General features: G+C 46.0%; 1 protein-coding gene across 4 annotated transcripts in view; it reads right to left on the minus strand.

Annotated features, from left to right (window-relative positions):
• The window catches only part of LOC135821486 (rho guanine nucleotide exchange factor 15-like), a 44,713-nt gene that overhangs the window by 1,889 nt on the left and 15,340 nt on the right, over positions 1 to 27,484 (minus strand). For all 4 annotated transcript variants that reach the window (XM_065334507.1, XM_065334511.1, XM_065334514.1 and 1 more), the window contains 9 exons: positions 26,691 to 26,766; positions 21,758 to 21,834; positions 21,058 to 21,181; positions 13,254 to 13,328; positions 12,218 to 12,313; positions 5,958 to 6,124; positions 5,166 to 5,456; positions 4,421 to 4,512; positions 3,143 to 3,247 (listed from right to left, as the gene is read on the minus strand). In XM_065334507.1, the coding sequence (XP_065190579.1) occupies positions 3,143 to 3,247; positions 4,421 to 4,512; positions 5,166 to 5,456; positions 5,958 to 6,124; positions 12,218 to 12,313; positions 13,254 to 13,328; positions 21,058 to 21,181; positions 21,758 to 21,834; positions 26,691 to 26,766 (1,103 nt within the window). The remainder of the gene's footprint in view (positions 1 to 3,142; positions 3,248 to 4,420; positions 4,513 to 5,165; positions 5,457 to 5,957; positions 6,125 to 12,217; positions 12,314 to 13,253; positions 13,329 to 21,057; positions 21,182 to 21,757; positions 21,835 to 26,690; positions 26,767 to 27,484) is intronic.

Below are 27,484 nucleotides of genomic sequence, written 5' to 3' on the forward strand. Positions count from 1 at the left end.
ACCCTTGCAGTTACCCTTGCAGTTACCCTTGCAGTTACCCTTGCAGTTACCCTTGCAGTTACCCTTGCAGTTACCCTTGCAGTTACCCTTGCAGTTACCCTTGCAGTTACCCTTGCAGTTACCCTTGCAGTTACCCTTGCAGTTACCCTTGCAGTTACCCTTGCAGTTACCCTTGCAGTTACCCTTGCAGTTACCCTTGCAGTTACCCTTGCAGTTACCCTTGCAGTTACCCTTGCAGTTACCCTTGCAGTTACCCTTGCAGTTACCCTTGCAGTTACCCTTGCAGTTACCCTTGCAGTAGTGCCCTTGCAGTAGTGCCCTTGCAGTAGTGCCCTTGCAGTTACCCTTGCAGTAGTGCCCTTGCAGTAGTGCCCTTGCAGTTACCCTTGCAGTAGTGCCCTTGCAGTAGTGCCCTTGCAGTTACCCTTGCAGTTACCCTTGCAGTAGTGCCCTTGCAGTAGTGCCCTTGCAGTAGTGCCCTTGCAGTAGTGCCCTTGCAGTAGTGCCCTTGCAGTAGTGCCCTTGCAGTAGTGCCCTTGCAGTAGTGCCCTTGCAGTAGTGCCCTTGCAGTAGTGCCCTTGCAGTAGTGCCCTTGTCCCCATGGAAAGGTACTACTTTTAAAAGGTATTACTTTTACACACGAATAGAGACTCCAGGATCATTGTCTATCATTGCCTCAAGGTGTTTGGCTCGGTACATGCGTTTATTCTCTGGAATTCTCTGGAACATGCAGCCAACACAGATGGGTGACAGTGCAGCTGTGAGTAGCTGAAGCAAAACTGCCAACAGGCATGGCCAATAGTAGCGGAATCAAGATAAGTTTGCTTACTCTGATACACCACTGGATCATTGTGATGGCACACATGTACTGCATGATACACCACTGGATCATTGTGATGGCACACATGTACTGCATGATACACCACTGGATCATTGTGATGGCACACATGTACTGCATGATACACCACTGGATCATTGTGATGGCACCATGATGTACTGCATGATACACCACTGGATCATTGTGATGGCACACATGTACTGCATGATACACCACTGGATCATTGTGATGGCACACATGTACTGCATGATACACCACTGGATCATTGTGATGGCACACATGTACTGCATGATACACCACTGGATCATTGTGATGGCACACATGTACTGCATGATACACCACTGGATCATTGTGATGGCACACATGTACTGCATGATACACCACTGGATCATTGTGATGGCACCATGATGTACTGCATGATACACCACTGGATCATTGTCATGGCACCATGATGTACTGCATGATACACCACTGGATCATTGTGATGGCACCATGATGTACTGCATGATACACCACTGGGTCATTGCGATGGCACCATGATGTACTACATGATACACCACTGGATCATTGTCATGGCAACATGATGTACTGCATGATAAGCCCATGACCTAATACATGTGTTGTAACTGCCTTTTCTCTGCCTGCTTCCAGTCCCGTGCCATCTCCACACTTATACAAAGGGACGATGATAACTACATTTAGAAGACTGTTTATTGACACGACGACGAAACACAACTAGACATGACGAACTCAAGACGAAGACATCATGAACTCAAGACGAAGACAACATGAACTCGAGACGAAGACAGCATTTCACACCACAGCAACACGCGCATGCACCAACATGACGTACACACGACGTACACAAAATAACGTACTACAACATAACTCCCTCCCAAGAGTAGAATCGTCCTCGATTCTAATAATAAACAGAGTAAAAAGAGGAAAAGATCACACAAATCACTCAATCATACCACACCCGTCACACCCAGAAATAAAATACCTCTGCCTGCACTGCAGATTACAAAAACTCTGTCCGCCCACCCAGAACACCAGCCACGATCGCTGTCACACGTGTAGGAACTGATAACCTCAAAAACTCTAAACTATTTCACTCAACACACCACCTCACGATCACGCAAAAATTCTAAAATGTGAGAGCACAAATCATAGGAATAACAAAAAGAACAAAATCCACTGGCTCTGTGGGGGCCTCTAGTTATCCTCATAGAAGAGCAAATCAAAAAACGAACAGAACACACGCGCTGTGCGGGCGCCTCTTTACCCTCGAGGAGAGCAAATAATAAAGAACAAAATGTTGGGAGAACAGAAAATACACAACTCACATTCTCATCACGTTCACAACAACACACGTACCCTCTCACCAACGAAACTCCTCACGCCGTCTGCCATGTCGTCCGCCATCTCAAAGCGCTGCTCAGCGTCCACATCCTCACACTGCAGCCTTCACCTTCCATCCTTCTTTTTTTCTGTTTCAGTTTTTTCTTCTGGGCACAGTTTTACGTCGTGTCCGGGACCATCCATCCTTCTTTTTCCTTTCCTCTTCTTCTGGGCACAGTTTTACGTCGTGTCCGGGACCACCAGTGACGATGACTGACAAGAGACGGGAGAGACGAATGATGAAGGACGAGGACGACGGACGAACTTCTTCAAGACGGACAAAATTGTGACGATAGGACGACTGGAGATGACATCGGAAACTGGGAGCGAAGGCCACGCAGGACGAATCCAGAAGTTGAGATTTACAAATTTCCATTACCGCTGCCACCAATGTTGTAACTGCCACCAATGTTGTAGCTGCCACCAATGTTGTAACTAATGTTGTAACTGCCTTTTCTCTGCCTGCTCCCAGTCCCGTGCCATCTCCACACTTATACAAAGGGACGATGATAACTACATTTAGAAGACTGTTTATTGACACGACGACGAAACACAACTAGACATGACGAACTCAAGACGAAGACATCATGAACTCAAGACGAAGACAACATGAACTCGAGACGAAGACAGCATTTCACACCACAGCAACACGCGCATGCACCAACATGACGTACACACGACGTACACAAAATAACGTACTACAACACATGTACAGGCCATGAGACCATTGAGAAGAAATCACATGTCACCTTCGTGCTTCCCTTCATGTCCATATTAAGCATGTTTCACATTCGTACACTAACTGTTAACGCATCACACGTGTGTTCGAATTGTTAGGCAGCATATTATGGCGATAATATCAATAATTTCAGGCAGCTGATACTGTTCTTAAAATTAACTTACCATCTTCCATCTTTCGCAAGACCTTGACTACATCACCGGCTTGCAAGGCAAGTTCATCAGCCTGCTGTGGTGTGTAGTTGAACAAGACAACATGCTGCGGACAATCTGTATGCACAGTCACAGCAAGCCGCAGAAGCATGTGCATAAGCTGCTGGACGGAGAAGAAGCCTTACTTCCAGTTCCAGCAGTACTGTAGGCCTGCCTAACACGATAGGCTTGTGTTGGGAGGTGTTGGTAATGATGTCATTACAAGCTTGTCATTACAAAGTACGAACATACAACATCATTGCCGTACAAATAAACAAGACGTTGCATCAAGAAATCTTTAGCCACAATTGCAATGTAGGTAGGACAGGACTACTTGGAGATGGTAGCGCAACACAGTATCTGACGCATCACATAGTCACACATAATGCAAGTAAAGGAGTAAGGATATTGGAAGAGGCGGAAAAGATCCCACACGGTCTTACCATGCAGCTAGTCCCTAAAATTATCAACATACCATCTATTGTATTGCGTTCCATGCTAAGCGCTTTGAGCGCAAATTTCCTGGGACTAACATTACGAGTGTCGTAACTCAGGAATTGCTCTCCCTATTGCTTTAGGAATTGTTTGAGGCAACAGCTGAGAGTTTTCTCTTCGACTTACATATTCGATCTCTCCAAAAACCCAAGTTACGATAATTTGAAAACGCCTACCCCATCAAACATCGCGGGTGTTCGATCAATGTATAGGACGGCCAATAAAGGGACTACCTTTCACTCCCTCAAACTCCTGAAGATGGGCCTTGCCCGAAAATTCTAATAATTATCTCTTTTTCTTTTAGTGATTGGTGTAGCCCAGAGACCGTTTGGAGAGTGCCGTGAAGATTTATGGATATAGTGGATGGCTACAGCGGAGTCTTCGCATTTTGAGAAATGTGTCCCTCAAACTGAAATAATACCATACTTGCAATCGTGTTGTGTACATTTAGGATGCAGTATATCAGGCTAAAAATCATGACTGCCGACAATGCTCAATATGATATGCTTGGCATCTAATGTGCCCTAGGCAGCTCACATTCCTTTTTCAAACATGCTGGGCTCATGAGCCTCAGCGGATATGATAAATGCAACCAGATATGTCAGCTATCTAAATATGCAACACATCTGCCAAACGATGTCTCTTTCGATATCCCCCAAAAGCACAAGAACCCTAATGCACAGAGATTCTTGTTTGCATCACACTAGTAGTCAATGGGAAGATCACCACTGAACATAAAAGAAGAGGGAAACGTACTCCACATTTCATAGACAATTGACTTCTTCCCATCTGTCTCCGATGGTTCATCCTCCTCACGAAACGCATTCAACCAACGAGTCTTCTCAGTACTGTAGAGAAGAAATCAGAACAGACGCAATCATAATAATTATCAAGCACAGACATAATTATATGGATGTTCTTTGATTAGCCGTAACTACAGGCTAATCTTGCCATATCAAAACGCACAATAAAGAAGCAACACGGTACGACAATACATCTTTCGATCAGGGGGGGGGAGGGGGGGGGAGGGATCGATAAATTCTAAATGTTTAAACTATCAAAATTTGTTTAGAATCCAGTAGGATGCATCACACAGCTTTATTAGTAAAAAGGGATTGTGAGCACAACTGGCTCACCGTGACTCAATCACTGCATTTCACAAACTCATTTCAGGAAAAAAGTATTTCAATGTTTCGATCATAAATAACCATCATGAGGAATGAAGAGCAACCCTGCACCAGGAGCAGGGTTCATTGATTCTGAAAGATCAGATGGATCTGGGACGAGTATCAGCATCTGGATCCAACCACGCAATCACAGCATTATCCTTGTACATGACGAAACACAAATAATTACAAAGGTACGGAGGCTATTGAATGGAGGAAGACTCAAGACTATACCTGCAGCACGCTCCGGTCACACGTGTACACCACACAAGACATGGTTAGGGTAATGACATTGTATTTGCCAGCAATGGATCATTCTATAAACAACTACTCACAGTGAGTCCGTTCTCAAGATATACTCCTTATTCTTGCCATCCCAGTTCTCAAGGAAAACCAACTTGAATGCCGTATGCCCACGGTCATCATCCGCAGGTGTCGCTGAGCGCAACGGGGAGCCCTCCACTGACGCACCACCAACATTTCCACCATCTGTGGAGACATTCAGCATACTCGATGCTCTCTTTTTCTCCGCTTCCAGCACTTTGGACGGGAGCTCAGAGACAGTGCATTCCTCAAGAAGAGCTAACTGGAATGATGTGTAGTCAATAACTTGGTACTGGTAATCCCTGCAGAATTTAACACATACAGAGTGGCAAACCTTACTTACGGTTCCCCATTACGTATAGGTACATCTCCCTTTCCACCATCATCATAACATTGGGGCATGATCGTCCGTTTGATTTGCGAAGTAAATGATAAAAACAAATAAAAATACAATACACACAATCCATCATTTAGACTTTATTTGAAGGATTCTCCAAAAGTAAATGGATACTTATTGGGGGAGTTTCCTGGAAGGGTGGATGAGAGGAAAGGGAAGTGAAAAGGGAGAAGGGAAAATAGTACTTAGCAGAAACACTGCTCAGGGAAAACTACAGGTAAAACCACCAGGGAGAAACAGAATACGTGACCAGAGCTAGATACGAAAATGAGGAATTCCAGTGGTGGAGAATTTGTACGTTAAATAATGGTCCTTCAGGAGAAATCAGAAAAGCGTTGGAGAATAGGCACTCCCAGACAAAATTGACATTCTACTTAGCAGCAACAGATAGATTGTATCAACTTACTGCTTCTTCTTGAGCTTAGCAATGATAACCAGGTCATTGAAGAGGAAGAGGGTTACTTTATGTTTCTCCGGGTTCTTTGTCCAACCTTTCTTGCCCGGATGACCCGATACTTGTTGAAGATTTCCCGATCGCTTCAGGTAGCGTTTCTGAGAAACAAACGCCACAGGCTGCAGAAAATGGGGACAGAATAAGATAATCAACACCCATCAAAATGAATTCTCTTTGTGTCTTCTTTTGAAAGAAGTAGCAAAACTGCTTAAATTAGCAAGCCATATTGAATCATTCCCTGAGAGCATTGTTGTCCCTGCCACTTTTGCACAACGCCAGCCAAACCCATGACTGTCACCGAAAAAACAAAAATAACCAACAACAGCATTACCGACTACGCAGCCTTACTACTTTCGGATAATGACGTTCACAAAACCAACAACAGCATTACCGACTACGCAGCCTTACTACTTTCGGATAATGACGTTCACAAAACCAACAACAGCATTACCGACTACGCAGCCTTACTACTTTCGGATAATGACGTTCACAAAAGACAATCAATAATAACGATGATAAGAGGTCAGCAAATGTCAACAACTGTAACAAAGACCACCAGAGGGAGGGGAGTGGCACCTTGCGATGAAATCAACTGTAACAAAGACCACCAAAGGGAGGGGAGTGGCACCTTGCGATGAAATCAACTGTAACAAAGACCACCAAAGGGAGGGGAGTGGCACCTTGCGATGAAATCAACTGTAACAAAGACCACCAAAGGGAGGGGAGTGGCACCTTGCGATGAAATCAACTGTAACAAAGACCACCAAAGGGAGGGGAGTGGCACCTTGCGATGAAATCAACTGTAACAAAGACCACCAAAGGGAGGGGAGTGGCACCTTGCGATGAAATCAACTGTAACAAAGACCACCAAAGGGAGGGGAGTGGCACCTTGCGATGAAATCAACTGTAACAAAGACCACCAGAGGGAGGGGAGTGGCACCTTGCGATGAAACGGAAAACAGACTAAAACCTTCCACGGAAGTGCAATCACAACAGATTGTCAAGTCATTTTCGTTAAAGAACGCCGCTTCTTGTTTCATTCCTATGTCAATGAACGAGGAGTGCCACTTCCGGTGGTGTTCAAGTACACTAGTATGCATAAGAAATAGAGTCGAATGATATACGTAGTCATCACTGGAATAAACACCAGTCAGAAACTCCGCATTCTAAGGATATGCCCCAACATCAAATTTCCAGTATTTTTACACAAAGTACCAAAGTACGCACACGATGTGCTTTTATGAGGGCGGGCATTCAATCATGATTTTCTCGAAAAAATGATATGCAGCACACGGTTTTCTCGATAGTAGGTGATTCCGTAGATTTTCAGCAGTTTGCGATTATTCCGAGCGCAGTGCGGTAAAATACCATGGTTTACAGGGCGAAAAACGAATGCGTCGAATTCGACGCATTCGCCCTATGTACGACTGGTAAGGGTTAGCCCTCTCAGTGCCACGGGCGACTTTAGTCGCCCAAAATGAGTATGGGTGTACAAATAAATTCGTATCTCCACTTCTACACACAGGAGAGTTACAAACGACCACTCTACGTGTTCAGGAAGACCTTGGCTATGGACTCATCACATCGTTTTGGGTCCATGAGGATAGATATCGCCAGGGCGAAGCTTGAAGCGCGCGCGCTCGGAGAAACAATTGTCGCCCGTAGAAAACATGACGTATGCGCATCGCGGGTTTCTCTATTTCTTTCGCGGCAACCCATGCGTATTGGGTATCAAAACATCGAGATTTTCAGCGGCTTTCAGGCCAACTTTGTCCGAATTCCGTGCGTTGAAAGTTCACTGCACTGCGATCGATCGCGCGCGTGAGAAAGTGCAGATGCTACGAAAATGCAGAAAACGGACTTCGCTCAGGCGCCCTCGCGAGGAAGACTATTTTCGCTGCATATTCTCTTCACAGCTGTCTGCCTGGCCATGATATCTTTCCAGAGAGCCATCGTTTGTAAAGATCCGTGGATATACAGCTGAGCTATGAAAAATTTGAGTTCAGCTCAACTCAGAAAAATTTGAATTTTCCTGACCCCCTTGGCACTGAAAGGGTTAAATACGGACTTAGTCGGAGGGCTATTAGGCTAGGGGTCAAACGGGTGTTCCGGGTACCCGGGTACCCGCCCGTTAATTTCAGGTACCGTTAGTAAAGGTATACCCGTTTGGATTTCGATGATCCAGTCAGTACAGAAAAACACCGCTGGGACCGCGCATTCCAGGCGGGGATCAATTATTTATAACTCCACGCTGCATTTCTGCACTGTTGTTGCATTTTTACGACTCTGAAACGCGCTGCAGCTGGGCTGGGGCAGTACTGCATGCAGTAGAGTCTACGCACCACACGTGTCTTTGACTGGCTGCCGAGTGCCAAAACTAAAAAAATAGGAGTGCGGCCATACTTTTTTTCCTTTGCATTCCCGGTTTCGACTTTGTCAGATAGGAGCAGGCTGAAAGGCAGTCGTTCTCTCCATTTTAGTGCCAGTAAAGCTCCTCGTACTGGAGGTTTTTTGATTGCGATGTGAGCAACAAAAATGCAAGATGTAACTCGTTCCAGGTGGCAGTTGAGTTACTAGAAAGTTACGATGGTTCTCCTACATCGAACCTGCCACAGTACTGGAAGATGAACTCGTGTCACCAGGCTGAGTGTCACACAGTGATGCCCGTAGGTGGTAGCTATGAAACTCTTGGTTGTAGTTTGTTCCTTCATTCGACGAGCTTGGTCACAAGTTTAGTTGAAAAGTAGCTCGAAATATTGCATACACGATTACGGATTTGTGAAGATTCGTTTCACGAGTTCAACGAGCTAGCACTAGCAGCTAGCTGGCCAGCAGCACATCAGCTGTGTCAGGCACCCCAGCTCTGGGTGCGAACATCTTCTGAATGCGAAGAGCACCAGTTCTCTGTGAACATCGCTACCAGCAAATCGGATTGCGCGAGATCACGGAACTTTTGCTAAAACTACTCTATCCTGGCATGGCTTGAATCACATCAATCTGCAGTTGATTTGTGTAACTAACTTACATGACTGATTGTACATGTACATGTATAAAAATACTGTAGTATTAGGACTATTGTAACTGCAGTCCTCACCATCGTCTACACGGATTTCAAAAGCGTCGACCTCCATTTCGAAAACATGGTGGCTGGCCGCGCTACCCGTAGGCGCACGTGCCCACCGCGTGTCTTAGTGCGAGCTTCGAGCTAAAGATCATGTCGCCCACTCATTTTCCTGTGTTTCCCCATTTCTTCGAACTCGCTCAGCTTTTGCTTCAGCTTTTGCTTCGCTCGTGCTTCAGCTCCACGCTGTAGTCTGAGTTTAGTTCTCTTGTCTTCTTCCAGCAGAATACTGCAAACTCTACAGCACGTCGAGCTTCTCCTAGAAGAGTTTCTTTTGCGTCGAGGCAGACTGTCGATCGTTTCAGTCCTATCTTGCCGTCGTCTCATGAGCGCCCCGGAAAGCAACAGTATCTATTTTCTTGTCGTTCCATTTTCTGGCGAACTCATTCACCTACTACTTCTTCCTTTATGAAAGTTTCAGGTGGCTGAGTTCTCCCACTAGCGACAATCATGCCTTGGAAAAGAACAGGATATTCCTAAGGTATATACAGCCAGTGCAGTGATGTCAGTGTACTGCACTGCAAAAAGCACCTGCATGTGCATGTGTACTGCGCGTAGTTGTTGTTTGTTTTGTCGAGAAAGAATCCCTTTCGCACTCGCGCGGGCCGCGAGGGCGCAGCATGGAAACAGGTCTATTGAATTCATTTCTTGGTCGATTTTGACAACCAATACGTCGTTGTTTTTCTTTTTTTCACTGGCTATCCTTTCTCCGCTTCCGAATTGCGATGCCGTCCACCTGGAAAGCCTTGAAGTGAAACGAGTGGAGGCCGGTTTCGGAGGTAATTTTCGACCAAACGGCAATCAAATCGAAAAATTCGAAGCGGACGATCTGTTGGCATCTATCGAAAGAAGACGTTGGTCCATAAAAAATCTTTGGAAACTACACCGTATGAACCAAGGAATTACGGTAAGTTTGAGAATTTTGGTACATTAGCTGTACGCTGATTGGTCGATTAGCGCGACCGTTGAGAAACGGGCCAGTGACGCTTTGTACAGCGTTGGTGAGGGCTGAACTGCCTGTTAAGTTGTGTGCATGGGCAAATGTGCGGATGACATTCATTTGGAACTTCATTGCCATAAATTATTATGAGACACAAAACATAATGTGGTATCAAAATGTGAAGTGAGAATATACAAATTTAAACCATGATGTTATGTGAGAAATGCGCAAAAAATAAACATGGCTGCTAAAGGGTACCCGTTAACCCGCCCGATAAGAAAATTACCCGTTCGTTAGTTAACCCTTTCACTGCCACTGTCGACGAAAGTCGACAGCGCACTCATGCACTCTGAGTGCCACTGTCGACGAAAGTCGACAGCGCACTCATGCACTCTGAGTGCCACTGTCGACGAAAGTCGACAAGCAAACATGCAGTCCCCAGTGCCACCGTCGACTTTTGTCGACTGGCAGACCTCACCCAGTTTGGGCCGCTATTTTTGAATATTGGAGATGTTTAGCCGTGGTAGAGGGCCACTAGGCCCTAGAAGAGGTCCATACCCATCGAAATACGCTGCCAGAAGCATGGGTTGCCATTTGAAAAAAATCGAACCAGCGTCGTTGAAAATGCGCATCTGATTTTTAGCCGAGCGGCGCGGAAGAAATCGGTTCTCGCGCACTTCCACCTTGCTGAGTCGGTGCCAGTTTTTTTCTCTTTCCCGTCAACTTTCATTGCAAGGAGCATGACATTTGGTTCAGACTTGATGCCTAGCCATTGCCCAAGACTCCAGGCGGCTATCCATTGCGATAGGCGGTTGGAGTCACGGGTAGAGACAACCACACGACGGATTCCTCACGGACGCATTCACTGCAAACTTGGCGGAAACAGCGCTGGCGGCGCTCACTGAGTCCAGAACTAAAATTTTCTAAGAACTACCACGTTACAATGACGACCAGCACAGTCAAGAGACACTACAGGTATGTCAGCTACAACATAATTATAATTCTTTCTACAACGACACCTACCTCAGGCTCAATACCTGACGATCTACTGCAAGCTGATGCGAAAGTGCATTACACCCGCGAACGCCGCGCTTGTCAACGGAACAGGGAAGCGCTTCACTCTCCGAAGTCGAAATGTATTCGGACTGCTGCTAATCGGGAGAACAAACGACCACCATGGCGGCAGAACATTCCGCAGCTGTTCACCGACACGACCCGCTTCACCAAACGACTTACGATCGTTTCGTTCTCCGAGTTTTCTGGTGGCAGCAACTAGAATTTCGTCCGCAACAACAGGACGAAAGTCTCTCGCAACTGAAGTCCTGTTGCCACGAAGACAGAGAACATTCCGCACGCCATCTCTTCTGCTTTCAGTGTTGTAGCTCTCCGGTCCACTGGCAGATCTTTCAATCCCAGCTAACAAAAAAAGGATCTGCTTCTCTCTCCAAAACAACAACAACTAACTTTACTTCGCGAGTGTCCGGGCCGATCGTGTACATAGTGTATGTAGCGCATGTGGCGCACGGCGCACTTTCGCATGACATGACATGCATTTTTGCACAGCGGCTGGCGCTAGAGCGCGCAGCATGTTTGTACTTCGGATTTTGCGATTTTTTTCGACGGCAATGGCTTCCTTTATGAGTTGTCTACCTACGATGTATACTTTGGAAAGCGATATTCCGTACAGAAAGTACCAAAAAATCCATGAGAAGTTGGCCTTTCGATTTTTCGAGCTGGAGGCAAAAAGTGCCTGGCAGGGAGGGGGTGTACAGCTCAGCTGACAGCCTGGCAGGGAGCGCCTTGTCACCTTGAGTGGTCAGCTGGCAGTGAAAGGGTTAAAGGTACACCCGTTTGACCCATACTATTAGCGCACAAAGACACGAAGCCAGTTGTAAACCTGATGAGGCCTTTCGTACCATTACTTCTCAAACCAGTACAGTCATAGTGATAATGTGACAAAGCACAACAATGTCAATGTCAGTATATTGGCAGTAAAATTGTAATGAAACGTACACAGGCTGAATGATGGTGTGAGTTGCGCCAAAGAGTACAAGAAGTTCAAGAACCATAACATTTTGTGTGTGTGTGCATGTGTGCGTGAGCGCGTGCGCGCGTGTGTGTGTGTGTGTGTGTGTGTTTCGATTTTCCTACCTTAGTCTTTGAGTCGAATTTGACCTTTTTCTGTAGATTAATCAGCTCTTCCATTCTCTCCATGGAGCGTGCACCCTCATTGCACTGAGATACAAACTGCAATCACACATACACAACACAAAGCCAAACACACACACACACACACACACACACACACACACACACACACACACACACACACACACACACACACACACAAACATAAACATACACACTGGTTAGGGTACGTTAACACTCCGGGGAAAAGCTGGTGCAACGGGATGGTCGCCATGATTGCATGGTCAGGTTTACCACCAAACTGTGTTATGTGATCTACCTGCCAGCTACCCGCCAATGTGTGAAATCTTGCCAGCGCAAATTTCAGGCCGAGTAGCTTATTGCCAGCTTCACGCCAGAATGGGACTGCAAAACTACGGTGGCGTACCAGTAGATTTTGGAAGCAACGCCAGTGAAGTTCAGTTCAGTTATCGGTACATGTAGTTATTCTGTTCATGGCGTTTCAGTTCGTGGTTCTTTAGTACTTGAGTTAGTCCCAGTGAAAAAATATACAGTCTTCAGGGAAAGAGTCCTCTAATAAACACTGCGAAGCCAATCCAGCAAACTCAATATGAAATCCAATGCAAGGAGAGTAGGCTTCCTAGGTGATTCTTCCTAGGTGATTCGCTCCGCTACAAAATCCATGGAGTAAGAGTCCATAAAACCCAGTGCGTGAACTGCGAGCGGATTCATGTGATGGCAAAATTCCTCAATAGGATCATTTCAGTGCACCAGAGCATGCAAAGGTTCTCAACCAGGTGTTCTACTTCACAACTGCAGCTCAGTTGCATGCACTGCGCCATTTCTGGCTGTTTATCTGCATCAACTATAGCGTAAGACTCAAGCAGGTGTCTAACTTAGACTGTAATCTCGGGTTTTTCCTGTGCAGATACCCATGCAGATACCCATGCAGATACCCATGCAGGAGTTGTACTCTCTGCTTTTCATATACCTTTGCATGTACTTGGAAGCAAACTAGAGCCTAGCAATATGTCCTTACCAGCTGGACCTCCTGAAGTGCTTGCTGTGTAAGCACAGAGTGCGGGCTATCTTCCGGAAGGTAGTCCAGTATCGTCTAAAGTAGTGCACAATATTTGACATAAAAATGAGAAATATGTTAAAAGGGAGAAGAGTGAAGGAAAGAGAAAGAGGCTGAGACAAGACATCAACCGAGGCAGAGACAGACAGAGACAGACAATATTAAGTTAACCGTGGCCTCCCCATTACAGAGAGAGAGGAGAGAGGAGAGAGAGAGAGAGAGAGAAAGAAAGAGAGAGAGAGAGAGAGAGAGAGAGAGAGAGAGAGAGAGAGAGAGAGAAAGAAAGAGAGAGAAAGAAAGATAGAGAGAGCCGCTGCGTTCAGTGCTGGCAGGAGCATCCATTCGAGAAATGGAATCAGTTTGGATGTGCCTTTACTCCCGGTACCGCGGAGTTCTGGAGAGTGGAGATGAAACCAGCAAGTCGTAAAATATGTTTACAACTCCCAGTGGCGTGTCCAGGATTTGGCTGAGGGGGGGGGGGGGGGGGGTTGCGGCCGGGATGGGGTGGGGCCAGGGGGTCGTAAAATACTTTATTTTACGACTCCCTGGGTGGGGTAGACATCAAGTCATCATGCTACTGTCCCAGGTCAGCTATTTTGAAAACCGATGTCAAGAAGCCGTAAATCTCACACACCACGAGAGCAGTATTTCTGTACACGCAGCAACATTGTAGATCTACATTGTAAACTTCAAATTTGCCGTTATGTGTTATGTGAGCGAATCAACTGCAATTTGCCGTTATGTGAGCGAATCAACTGCAATTTACCGTTATGTGAGCGAATCAACTGCAATTTATGCGAGTCCAACAATTTCTCACCGCTCAAACACGAGTCAAAGCAATCTTTATGTCGTCACGGGTTTGAGAACCGCGAACGAACTGCCTCCACGCTCCTCGCCACGCCACACAACACAGGACTAGCACAAATTGTTAGAGAGCTTTTTCTTCTACTTCGCTTACAGTAAGGTGACTGGAGAACTCATGGTTATCAGACAACTAACACTGACAACGAACGACGGACGACTGCCACGGAGACAAGACTAGACAACAGAATATTATTAGATTGAAGGCATACAACGGGGACAAGACGAGCAAGTGTGTACCACCGGGGACAGAAGACGGTGCAGCCGCATGTACGCAGGAGTCAAAAACAGCGCAGCAGCATGTACCACGACTCAGCAGCATGTACAACAAAGAGACACAAAAGCAGCCACATGTACGACAAAGAGCTACACGTGCAACAGCATGTACAACGAAGAGACACAAGCGCAGCCACATGTACAACACTATCCCCCACCAAAAAAAAACATCCGCTCCTGTGGATGGAAGTGTATATATATGTTGGACTCAGTAGAGCGTCCAGCCCCTATATGATGTCCAACCCCTATATAGAGTCCATTGGTCCAAAATCCACTGTACAGAGTCCAAACTTGGAATCAACTGTGAGCTTAAAGTTTAGATGGACATCACTCCCTGTATAGAGTCCAGCCAATTGGCTTCACCCCTATATAGAGTCCATTGGTCCAAAATCAACTGTACGGAGTCCATACTTTGAAATCAACTATAAAGAGTCTTTATGTGGACAACACCCCCTGTATAAAGTCCAGCCAATTAGGCATCCCCTATCGAGTTCGAAAATAGACATAGGATCTGCTGTAAGCAGTGAATATTAACCAGAAAACGGCCTCTCCCTTTAATCCTTTACATACTTCTCAAGATAAAAAATATGTATTGAGGCGCCACTGCAGCCACTTCATTACATGAAAAACCCAACAAACACCATCCTCAAATCAAGTGGTCTCTTCGCAGACTCTGCAAATTACAACATCTCAATCATGTAGTGTTGCCAAATTATTGTGCACGCACACACACATGCACACACCCACACAACGCCAAGAAAATAACTAGAAAAAAACCAAGAATCGAAAGAGAATAATGGAGAGCCCAGGATTAATTATTTGTTTTCAAATTATTGTGCGCGCACACACACACACACACACACACAAACTTATACAACGCCAAGAAAACACCAAGAAAAGAGTAGAGACACAATACACACGCAACAGCCATGCAAACGTCCACCCATTTACATGTAAAGTCAAGAGGGATAACAAATAATTATACGAAACTAATGCGTACGGGGACGGGTACACGCACGTAAACATACACGTAGTAGTGTAAGAGAGTAACATAGTGCAGTGGTCAGCATAATACTAGCACATGCTGAGAGTGCAATAGCAAGCTTCACCATTGCTCATGGCCATGCAAATGTTCAGCACTCAGTTCCGCAAGCTTCTGAAGATCAGCACACCTGCAACAAATAGATAGCACAAGGATACGCTTATTACCGTAATGATGCATGGGAGCACACAACTACCAAGTTCTCAACGAATGTGATGCTCAATGAAAATCAATCCACTCAAAGACCTGTGAACAGGTGATGGTGGGGACAATAATCTATTAGTAATACGAGGAATAAGATCGTTTGTGCACACTCAAGACGCACAGACACACCAACATACATGTAGTGTACACAGTGTTTCACTTCACTGCAACTAAATTGAAATGAGATGATTTGAAAAATCTGTACAGCGTTGCTGTCAGTCAGTCTTCCCCAAGATGGAAATGCAATGATTTGTTGTCACGAGGCAGTTTCACTGACACAATGTCATGTTGGTGACATCAAAACGGTTACTTCAGGGAATACGAGTATTAGCTTGAGAAGCTTTTTTTGTCATTGGCATACAAGCAATCCTCCTAGTCCTACTACTACTACTAGTACACTGGCACTGCGTTTGTGGATCCCATTGTATTTGACATCATACTACAGGAAGAGTGTCGTGGAGTTCACATAATTATCACAGGGATAAACTTGAATACATTTCTCATGAAATAAAATAATAATTGATGATAGCTAGACGATCATATACGATTGATGCAAAGTCCTTGCAGTCCTTGAGGACTATTACGAAGTGGTTGATTACTTTTAGGGCATTCATTCAAGCAACATCAAACAAACGCGATACGCTCCTTGAAAATGGAAAAAAAATTCAAGCATAACGACAGAACAGCAGACCAATCGAAACGAGTAAAAGCTTCCTTACCTCAGTCATCGTCCTGCCATGTAGTTGGACAGCCTTTTGACACGGTGGTACAGGCAGCTCTTGTCCAGTCAAACAGGGGTATCCTTGTGGCGTCGAACGAAAGAGAGTGTCAGTGTATCTGACTCGTCAGATTGCAACTGTGCTGAACTTTTCTCTTTCTCCGCTTTCTGCTTTCATCCCTCGCTCTGATGAAACCGTTCAAACGTCTTACTGGCAGCAATGGCCAGCCAAACAGGGGATCCTTGTGGCGTCGAACGAAAGAGAGCGTCAGTGTACCTGACTCGTCAGATTTGAACTGTGCTGAACTTTTCTCGTTCTGCAATTTCTGCTTTCATCCCGCGCACTGATGAAACGTCTTCAGAGAACCACAAGACGCTTTCCAGATTTGATTTTGAACGTCTCCTTATCCTCCTTGGTTAGCTCGAGACAGATTACTGTCAGCAACTGCACAGCAGAATTGGCAGCCATGGCTGAAGTGAAGAAAGGAATGCGCTGCCACGAGGCAAGCAAAACTGAAAATGTGTTCTCTTTCGGGCACAACACACAGGACGGCGTGACTGGATAAACTGGACTCCTGGACTGTGAATAGGGGACTTGTAGAAAAAGTGTACTCCTTATAGGGGATTGCGCGGCAGGATGAAGCTGATCAAAACTGAGTGGACTCCTGGACTCTGTATAGTGGATTTTGGACCAATGGACTCTATATAGGGTGCTGGACATCATATAGTGCATGGACTCTATACTGAGTCCTACATATATATATAAAAAAAACAGAAGAAGACAGACCGGAGAAGAAGACAGAAAGACCGGGGAAATGAAATGTGGAGCAACATAAACAGGCGACAATAAAACAGAAAAGAAGTGGGGTCACAACAGTTGAATGCATGACGAGTAGGCCAGGAGGGTTAACACCAGTCGGGAGCCCCGCAAAACTGTGCATCAATCAAACGGAACCTGCAAGCAACAGATTTTGCAGAGGACCCCGGCTGGCGAGCTGTTCGACCTGTAGTTGTCCCTTTGGATCTTGATTATTTGAACAGCACCAACCTAGTACGCCACCCACCCAACAGTCAAGACAAACAAAAAGTACACAATGCATGAGGAAACAGGGTTAAGCCGACGGACCCAGCGACGCTGCCAAGAGCGGCGAGACCGACAGCACGCACCGACCGAGAAGAAGACTGGGGCAGCAGGACGCACACTGGCCGGCTGTCCGAAAACCGATGGCGCTACAGAAACTCCGAGAATCACAGGACACACACAGAAAGAGAGAAGGACTGACGCAAACATCTCAGCCATCACCAAAAATCAGAAAAGCACACGAAGGAAGGGAAGAACAGCCAGGAAGAACACGTCGACTGAAACAGGAGCAATTAATCAGTGAGGACACCATTCAGGACACACAAACAAATCGGTTACCAATACGCAAAAGATAATGAAGAAAAACCACAGGGCGCTACCCTGAAAAACCCACAGGTCTCTAACCTGAAAAAAACCACAGGGATTGAACCTGAAAAAAACCACAGGGATTGAACCTGAAAAAACCACAGGGATTGAACCTGAAAAACACGGAACTACATCCGCTTCGCAAATCATAACACCTGCAAGGCAAACCGATACAACAAAACACAGGATCCCTGCAGACCACCAGGCAGACCGTGGCTCACCATGATCAGACGCCCACCCAAACGAACTAGAGAGACCTATATGCCGAAACACAATTATTACAAAACCATACGCTCACAAAAAAATTCACCCTGGATCCGAAACGAGAATCCTACATGAAGTTCACACCTCCCACCAAACCGGAAGCCACCAGCTTTCCGACTGGGTGCACAGTGCATGACCGAGCCTGACAACGCTCTGCACGGAACATGGAGAAACTACTACTACTACTACTACTACTAGTGAAACGGTAGAAACACGAAACAAAACAATATGGATCGACTACAAATGAGGCAGCACCTCGAGAACGTTCACATGGTTCAGGTGGACATCCAAACAAATCACGTGACACAGTCACAATATCGGAGCGGTCCGACGGCAACTCCGTGACAAGCACAAGTGCACAACACAAGACGAGATCAAAGCTACCCATGCTGAATGCACGACGAGCAAGCAAAAACAAGTTCCAGATTCGAACGCGTAGCACACGAACAGAAGTTTGAAATTTTCATACACACAACCGTACAGTACAGGGTAGTCAGAGCGACACAGGAACAACGAACACAACGGGGCGAACTTACAACGAGCAGCTAGACTACACTACACACTCGAGCACAAGAGAACAAGGTTCCACGGACTTCCTGCCGGGACCAGAGTCACCCAACGCAAAACAATTTGAAAAAATTCGAAATCGAATACAAGTTACGGCAACACATTACGCAGAGTAGACAATTACAACGGCATTCTCACCTGAGTAGGCGCTCTCATGAGAGGCTTGGACGTTCGTGAGACTCAAGTAGCTGGGCCATGGCGAGAACACGAAGAGGAGACGAAAACACAGCTGATATGGAGACGAACTCAGGGTCGTGGATACGATTTGTTGGGCGCCAAATGTCGTCACGGGTTTGAGAACCGCGAACGAACTGCCTCCACGCTCCTCGCCACGCCACACAACACAGGACTAGCACAAATTGTTAGAGAGCTTTTTCTTCTACTTCGCTTACAGTAAGGTGACTGGAGAACTCATGGTTATCAGACAACTAACACTGACAACGAACGACGGACGACTGCCACGGAGACAAGACTAGACAACAGAATATATTAGATTGAAGGCATACAACGGGGACAAGACGAGCAAGTGTGTACCACCGGGGACAGAAGACGGTGCAGCCGCATGTACGCAGGAGTCAAAAACAGCGCAGCAGCATGTACCACGACTCAGCAGCATGTACAACAAAGAGACACAAAAGCAGCCACATGTACGACAAAGAGCTACACGTGCAACAGCATGTACAACGAAGAGACACAAGCGCAGCCACATGTACAACATTTACATAGGCAGCGGTACTATGTCCACTTGTCACTGTGCGCTGTTCTTCATGTTCTGGCTGCTCGCTGACAACAGGTGCTGCCACGTCTGGCGGAGTGTGACTGTCAGTCCGCTCCGAAAGTTCAACTGGAATAACAGCGACTTCATCACTCCCACTATTTCCTGTTGGAGCGGCAGCAGGAGTTGTGCCGCCACAGGAACGCTTTACAAAAAACCCAGGCTCTGCTGCCTAGAGCTTGGCCTTTTGGGTTGTCGCTGAGACATCGAAGAAAAGTCTTCGAGTCAACCAAAACACGATTCGAACGAGGATGATCGCCTGAGCCCTCGGCATTCGAATCGTGTTTTGGGTGACTCGAAGACTTTTCTTCGATGTTTGTACGTTGAAGACACGTCGAGCGCGTCCCAGCAGAGATCACACTGTACACTAGTACAGTGTACACAGTCAGGTCACCGTGTTTCTGTAGCGGCCGTGCGCTGCTCACTGTAGAATCTACGCTGTACTCTGTACTCTGTACTCTGTAGACTACTGTACTACATGTACTAGCCTAGTCTGTACAGACTATGGTGTGTAGTGTGTAGTGTGTAGTGTGTGGTGTGTGGTGTGTGGTGTGTGGTGTGTGGTGTGTGGTGTGTGGTGTGTAGTGTGTAGTGTGTGGTGTGTGGTGTGTGGTGTGTGGTGTGTGGTGTGTGGTGTGTAGTGTGTGGTGTGTAGTGTGTAGTGTGTAGTGTGTACAATCAACACCAGCTCGAGCACCGTACCGTGCAACCGCTTTTGGACGATCGTTTCAGGCCGCGCGCGCCCCGAGCCTTTGTAGCTAGCCCCGGCGCCTTGCCTTTTATTTTTCGAAACCAAGGTCGAAACTTTTGAGGGGGGGGGTGCCCCCCCCCCCCCCCCAAACCCGCCACTGACTCCCTGGCGGAAAGGAGTAATTGCCACCGCGGCGTATCACGCAGCTTGAAAGCCAACTTGAACGACGACGACATCACCAACGTTCAGCGGTGTAGGATGAAAGAAGCCGAGAAGGCTGAAAAGAGCTGAACAACGACTCAAGGGAGATGACGACTCGCGTGCAGCAGATGACGGCAGCGACGCAGGGTCGGAAATGAGTCGAGGGAAAGCGACGCACACTGAACTCTCTGCTCATTCCGCCAACAGTTTCTCATGTACAGACCCTGTACATAGGCTGAACTACCTTCATCCAGTGATTTACAGATGATACAAACTGTTCTTGACCTGCTCTAAGTGTTTTCATATCCATCAAACTCCATCACGAAGCTTTTGTTCACGGAGGAAGTGTATGTATTCCTTAGGGATGTAGCTTTCCAGAGAGCCCAGATCTGTTAAAAATCGACTCTAGCGTCTCAGCTAAAGCGCTGATTGAGCGGGGGGGGGGGGGGGGGGGAGCATGGTGCATGTAAGTTACGTATCGCATATTTTAGTTTGAATGGTTCCAGTTTGCACATGCATTATCTATTTTGTATAGTGCAAGGCAAGTGAGTATTTTTATCCACATGTCAGCACATGTCTGTTAGCTTGAAGGTGATTCGGTGGTCGTGTTCCTACTTTCTTGACTGTTGTCACCCAACTCTCACTGAAAGACAATCCAGCGGGGTTGTAAGGTACGGGAAACAATGCTGCATCAACTGATGGGCAGGATGCTTACTTACAACAATAAGCAAGGGAAGTCGAGTGATTCTCTGCATGGGCTGGAGGAGATAGGTTGAGAACGGAAGTTTCTGCCCAATGCCACTCTCGAGCTTTGTCAAGGCCTTCTTCAAAACAGGGTTGTCGCTGGAGAACAAAACGATACACAGTTACGCATATGGTTGTCAGCAAATAGAATAAACATCACGAAATCCCAATCCCATGCTTTCCCAAGAAGCTGAACTGTGTCATATGTCATACCAAGAGTACATAAACAAGAGGGTGCACTCTGTTGCCGATAAGATCCATGGAACAATATATCTTGTTGATGTCATCTCTTTCAGTGACCTTGAGCCGTCACATGCAACTCGGTACAATGCCTTCATTGCACGGTTGGGTGTTGGGCACTTGGATGCGTTTCACTTCTACTCAGAGTAGGAAAATACTTTCCTTGCCCAGTGTGTCATTCACCCTTCTTGAGAAAATGAAGCAAAGATAATTGAAGTAGAAAAGCCCAAGGAAGCAAAAGTAGGTTTTGACAAGCATGGACGACTGTGTGACATGATTTGTGACCTCAGGTAAAGTTGATGCCCACAACAAACCTGCCAAACTAAGGAAAGTAGGATGAACATTGACTTATGTACACTCGGCCACACATACCATCGGCGATTATGTTCATCCCACAGTTTTGTGTGCCACAGTACACAGAACAAAAACACTTACATCACTTTCTTGGCTTCCTGCAGCTGGTAAGTCTGATTTGTACAATATGTCACATACGGGTGGAAATGCTTCGTGACCTATGGGCAATGAATCAAGCAGGTAGTGGCATGAGATCAGGCATAAAATAACATGCATGGGGAACAGATAGAGCCACGTGCCAGAAACGAGCCACATAGCTCTGGATTGACGAGCCTGGAATATGCATTACTGTAAAAGCAGAATTTTTCGGTGGTGTTTATTTTCGGTAACTTCGGTGCCAACAACTTTTTACCTAAAATAAAACGCTAATGTTTAACGCTAATGTTTAAACCTAATGTTTAAAGGGGAAGTCCGGTGAAAAATTTAAATTTCAGGGTTGGTAGAGTTTCGGGCGCTGAATCGAATGGTGTTGGTCCCACGTGTCTCCGACAAAGCGTTCTCGAGATATTTCCGTTTGAAAAACTGAGTTTCGGGGGCTGCGCCATGACTTCATGCGGCCGCGCCACACCCTCTGCAACGTCATAGCGTGCAGCTAGGTCAAAAGGAGTGCGTGAAAGCAATAGTGTCAGTGCTATTTCAAATGATTTGGCGACTGATATTAGGTGGTGCAAGCGACCCCGAAGACCTGTAACTCCTTGTGAGAGTGAGGATGCAGCCATGGCTGACCTTCATGAGTTCGGTCTGGGGCTGAGAACCTCGGTATTCAGCTGAAGAAATGGCCGCGCGGGCCCGTCAAGAGTGAGCGTTACTGAGTTTCCGACTGATGAAGAAGCAGCAGCTATTGCAGACGAGGCTGATGAATTATCAGATCGCTGGAGAGCAGGGTCGCCAAAATGGAGAAGAGTGATGCGAGTGCTCTAAATGTTGTTCCATACCGATTAGATTCGCTTAGACTCCAGTGGCCTGCCACATGGTGATGTTTTGGTGCGAACTTGGAATATTTCGGACTACTCATTTGGAGAACAGTGCAGGCTCTTTGAACCACGGGCACGACTCTTCGCTCGCAACGCTATGGAATCTGACAGTTCTAGGTCCGGGAGCTGTTCCCTGTTTTGTCACTTGTCACGGTTGTGCACTCATCGCTGTAGCATAAAATAATGAGGCGGGAGCGGAAAACTAAAATTATCTTTCTCAAAGCACAATCACCGGCACCGGCAAGGAGAAACGCACGTTCTCTGACTACATGACTGTACACTACGACTGATACGAGTGTAGTACATGACAAGTCCGTGTGTTGACTAGTTTTCTGAGTCTTGTGTCAGTTGTGACTCGAGTCTTGTTGTAGATACTACCCCAGCACGGCAGTGCGGGAGTAGTTCCGTCTGTGATGAGTTTGTTGACTGCACCACAGCTAGATAACACACTGCACGCACTGCATGCACGCAGCGCACAGCGCGTAGAGGCTGACGGAAAAAGTCCAACTCGGAAACGGCTAAAATACGGTATAACCTCGAGGTTTACCGAGCTGAAAATCACAGGGTATGTAGTGTTTGTAACACTGAATCGAATGGTCTTGGTCCGAAGAAGCTGCGACAAACAGTTCCCCAATCGAACGCGCTCCGAATATGGCCATTTTTGTACACAACTAGATGGTGTGGCTACCTGGCTGCACGCTGTGACGTCATCACCTGGATCTGGGTGATGCGCGCTCAAATTCGCACATGTTCGATTGGGCGTATCTGACGAACCATAAGCCGCAGCCTCCTCGGACAAAGACCATTCGACTCAGCGACTCGAACTCTACGGACTGTGAAATTTAAATTTTTCACCGGACTTCCCCTTTAACACGCGTGGTACTAGTACTAGTACACTTACCTGGAACACGGGTTTACCAAAAATTTCCCTCCACCAAACTGCCAAATTTTGGAGAAAACCGAAAATATTACACAACCGAAAATTTCTGCTTTTACAGTACATGGATCTTTTGGAGGGCAATGTGAAGCGCATCACACTGGCTGCCCTTCGAACAGTTCATTAATACTCAGCCTAGAACTCATAATTAACCCCTTGTGCACTGGTGCATTTACCCTGTAACTCCAATCGACTCACAACAAAAACATGTTGAAGTTGACTGGGATCACACTGAAAAGTTGATGTATGGCTTAGGTACCGTATTTTCCGGGGTGTTAGCCGCACTTTGAAACGCTTAAAAAACTCAAAATCGCCCCTGCAGCCTAGACTCAGAATGCTGGCCATGAATCAGCCAGTGATATGGCTTACCATGCACAATATGCATGGATGGTGTCATTCGACTTCTTTTTTTCATGCACAGAAATCCATCATTGCAGTTGTATGATCCTTCTATGTTATCAGTTCAGAGTGAGGGACAAACAAAGTTTTCTTCACGGCTGAGCGTAGCGAAAGAGTGCAAAAAAACGTATTTTTCAGTCACAAATATTTTTGTGCATTTGCTCTTGTTCTGCGCAACTCCATTGCACCTGCCATAGTGGTCTTTGTTTTCCTCGTGGTAGTTGAAGTTGCCCGCCCACCCACCCCAGGCTTCATGGGGGTCTTCAGCTGTTCTTCTTGATATTCTATGCCAATGTGTGTGGCTTATAATTATAACATACAGTCAACTTCGCTAATAACGACTGCGGATATAACGACAATTCGCGAATAACGACAGAATTTCCATGCCCAGAGCAAAGTCCCATCCAACTCTAATTTATAGAATGAGACTTCGGGTATAACGACACTTCGCAAATAAGGACACTTTTCTGATGCCCTGCCGAGTGTCGTTATAAGCGAAGTTGACTGTACTCCGTTCATTAATTACAATTTCTTGTTTTCTCTATTCTTGGGTCCGACTGGCAGCGGGACAGGAAGTAATGAAATAGAAAGTTTTTTTGGCCGAAAGGAGGGTTTTTTCCTGTAGCCCGGTTGAGCGGCCGTTACTAGGAATGTAGGGAGTCACTGTTTTCAGGTGCTCCCCTGCTGGCCGGTCACCCATGTTCACCACTGGCCGTGCTGTTTCTCCTGATTTTGCGGCCTTTTCTCCCGGGTGCTAGCGGTTCTCTGATTGATTTAGATGTTTTCCGTCATTTATCTATTATGTGGCCGAAAGTGTGGTTTTCTTCTACTCATTTCTGGAAAACCACTACGGTGGTGATTGTGATTGCTCTGGTAGACTACTACCCCACGTACTGAACAGTTGCTTTGTGAGTGAAAAGGAACGTTTCCTGGAACTTCAGTCGAGCTTCTCAACTTTTAACCATGAGTGAACGTTTTGTATGTACTAGTACCCATCAAGTTTGGATGGCCAAAAATGCGAAATCTGACGTGCGGCTTATAATCCGAATGTCAAAAAGATACGAATTTTGGGACTGAAAAGGGGGTGCTTAGACCCCAGTGCGATTAAATGAGCGTTAGCATGCTAACGCAAGTTAACAGCCAGCCCAGCGAGCTGGCCCGACCTGCGCATGTGCGAGCAAGCGCCCTTCAAGATCTGGTACAGTCAACTTTGCGAATAACGACATTTGGCGGGGCATCAGAAAAGTGTCCTTATTCGCGAAGTGTCCTCCTTATACCCGAAGTCCCATTTTGAATGTATGTGAACCCATATTTTGTATAGTATGATATGCATATCAAAATGAAGCTCTTTTCATGCTCTATGCCAATGTATACGTTATTTTCATATTAAAATTGAAATGAACTATATAGTCAATATGGAAGGGAAATAGATTGAAAAATTAGCCTTTGGAGCCATCTACAGGGACTTGTACAAGACATACTGTACAGTCATGTATGATGATTACTGTACAATCATGTACAACTACATGTACATGTAGCTGTGCTGATCACTCCAACTGCATGTATTCAGAAGCAAAATGAAAAATAAATAAATAAAAGCCCCCCCCTGGCTGCATCTGCTTGCATGTGTGCCTTTACCCATCGCCATGGGTTCTGGTGCTTCTGCATGACAGGTACTGTAAAAGCCATATATATAACGAAGTGCTAACTCTAACGAGTTAACGAGGAGAAATCTGTCGTTAAAATAAAATCGTTATACAGAAATCGATACATACACTGTCCTATTGAGCGTTGAGAATAAGTGAGAATCGTTACCTTTGGTACATGTAAACCAGTCGATTTTGGGAAATCGTTATATATGCGCCTCGTTAGAATAATGGCTTTTACAGTACTTGAAATAGCTGTCAAAAGCCCAGAAAGTCGTTATTCAAGCAGTGAATATGACCTCGGGGCACTAAAAGCATGTCGTTATTCGCGAATTGTCGTTATTCAGATAGTTGTTATATCCGAAGTTACATGTATACAGTTAGATGGGACTTTGCTCTGGGCATGGAGATTTTGTCGTTATTCGCGAATTGTCGTTATATCCGCAGCAGTCGTTATTAGCGAATTGTGGTTATATCCGCAGCAGTCGTTATTAGCGAAGCTGACTGTACATGTCTCTTGCGTGTCATTGCTCTTTTTACTCTCGAGCGTGCAATTTGCGGAACATTTGTTCACACACAATTTCCTGTTTTGGTTTTCGAACTTGCTTTCTCGCATCTCTACGCTTCAAATTCAGACTTCAATGACGCTTGTTGGTGCCTGAAACAATGTCGTCGTCTACAGTGGACATCTAGCCTGCGCCACCATCAGGTCTCCTGAAATATCTCCACGCTTTGGTGACGCTTGTAGGTGCCTGAAACAATCCCGTCGTCTACTGTGGACCGTTCTAGCTTGCGCCAGCATCAGGTTTGCTGAAGTATCTCTACGCTTCAAATTAAGACCTCAGTGACCCATACTCGTGCCTGAAACAATGTCGTTGTCACCAACCAGCCATCCAGCCTCCTCGCTCTGCCTGGCTCCGCTGCCCGCAACCCGGACCCTACTGCGAACGCAGCAACAGCCGCCACGCAGCATCAACACTGCAACAGCAAGCGCGAGCCTGGCGATCGTATCCGGAGAGGCGAGTTCGTGGACTTTGATTTTCTGTTGGAAGACTTACATGTTTTAGTACAATATCAGCAATAGTCTCCACTGTGACTTGTTCCAAGAGGCGGCTTCTCAGCTCCTGCATGAAACTACAAACCATCAGAGAGAACACAGAGAAGAATGTCTTTCTCATTAAATGTTAGTACTTTTCTTGTTCATCACATTCATGGTTCCTCATCTTTCTGTATGTCATTCAGAAAGAAATTCGTGACATGTCGATCCAGTTGGTACTGTTGATGTCGATTTTGAAACAGAGAAGAAGTTTAATTTTACGCAATGATTATGGTGAATAAGGATACGATCGACAGGGAAGCACATCACCAATCAACAGTGAAATTTGCATTTACGACTACACTAGTAACTACATTACGAGTCGGGCAAGTCAGCACCACTTGAAAGTGCAAGCTCCAAAGTTGGTAGCCACCAAATTTCTCAACTACAGATTTAAGGAGCCTTGGAGCCTCCCCCAATCCATTTTGAATACAGTGCGATGCAGGGAGACATTTTTGCCTTGGGACTTGAAGTATCGAATTCGCTTACGCCTGATGTCCCTCCATCAGTTATGCTTGTCACATGCTATGAGATTGTGTCTAATAATAATAATAATAATAATGACACTGACACTTTAAAAGAAATCTGGTGTTCACCCCTACTTCAAAGTGCTTTCCCTCACCTCGGACGACAAGAGCATGAACTTCATGCACCACACACCACACCTACTTGTATATTCATTACCACATATGCCAGTCTATAAGGTTTTCCAATATGGCGACACAACCTTCTGGACTCAGTTGTTTCACTTTTACC

The sequence above is a fragment of the Sycon ciliatum genome, chromosome 1 (genome assembly GCF_964019385.1).
Source record: "Sycon ciliatum chromosome 1, ocSycCili1.1, whole genome shotgun sequence".
Taxonomy (NCBI): Eukaryota; Metazoa; Porifera; class Calcarea; order Leucosolenida; family Sycettidae; genus Sycon; species Sycon ciliatum.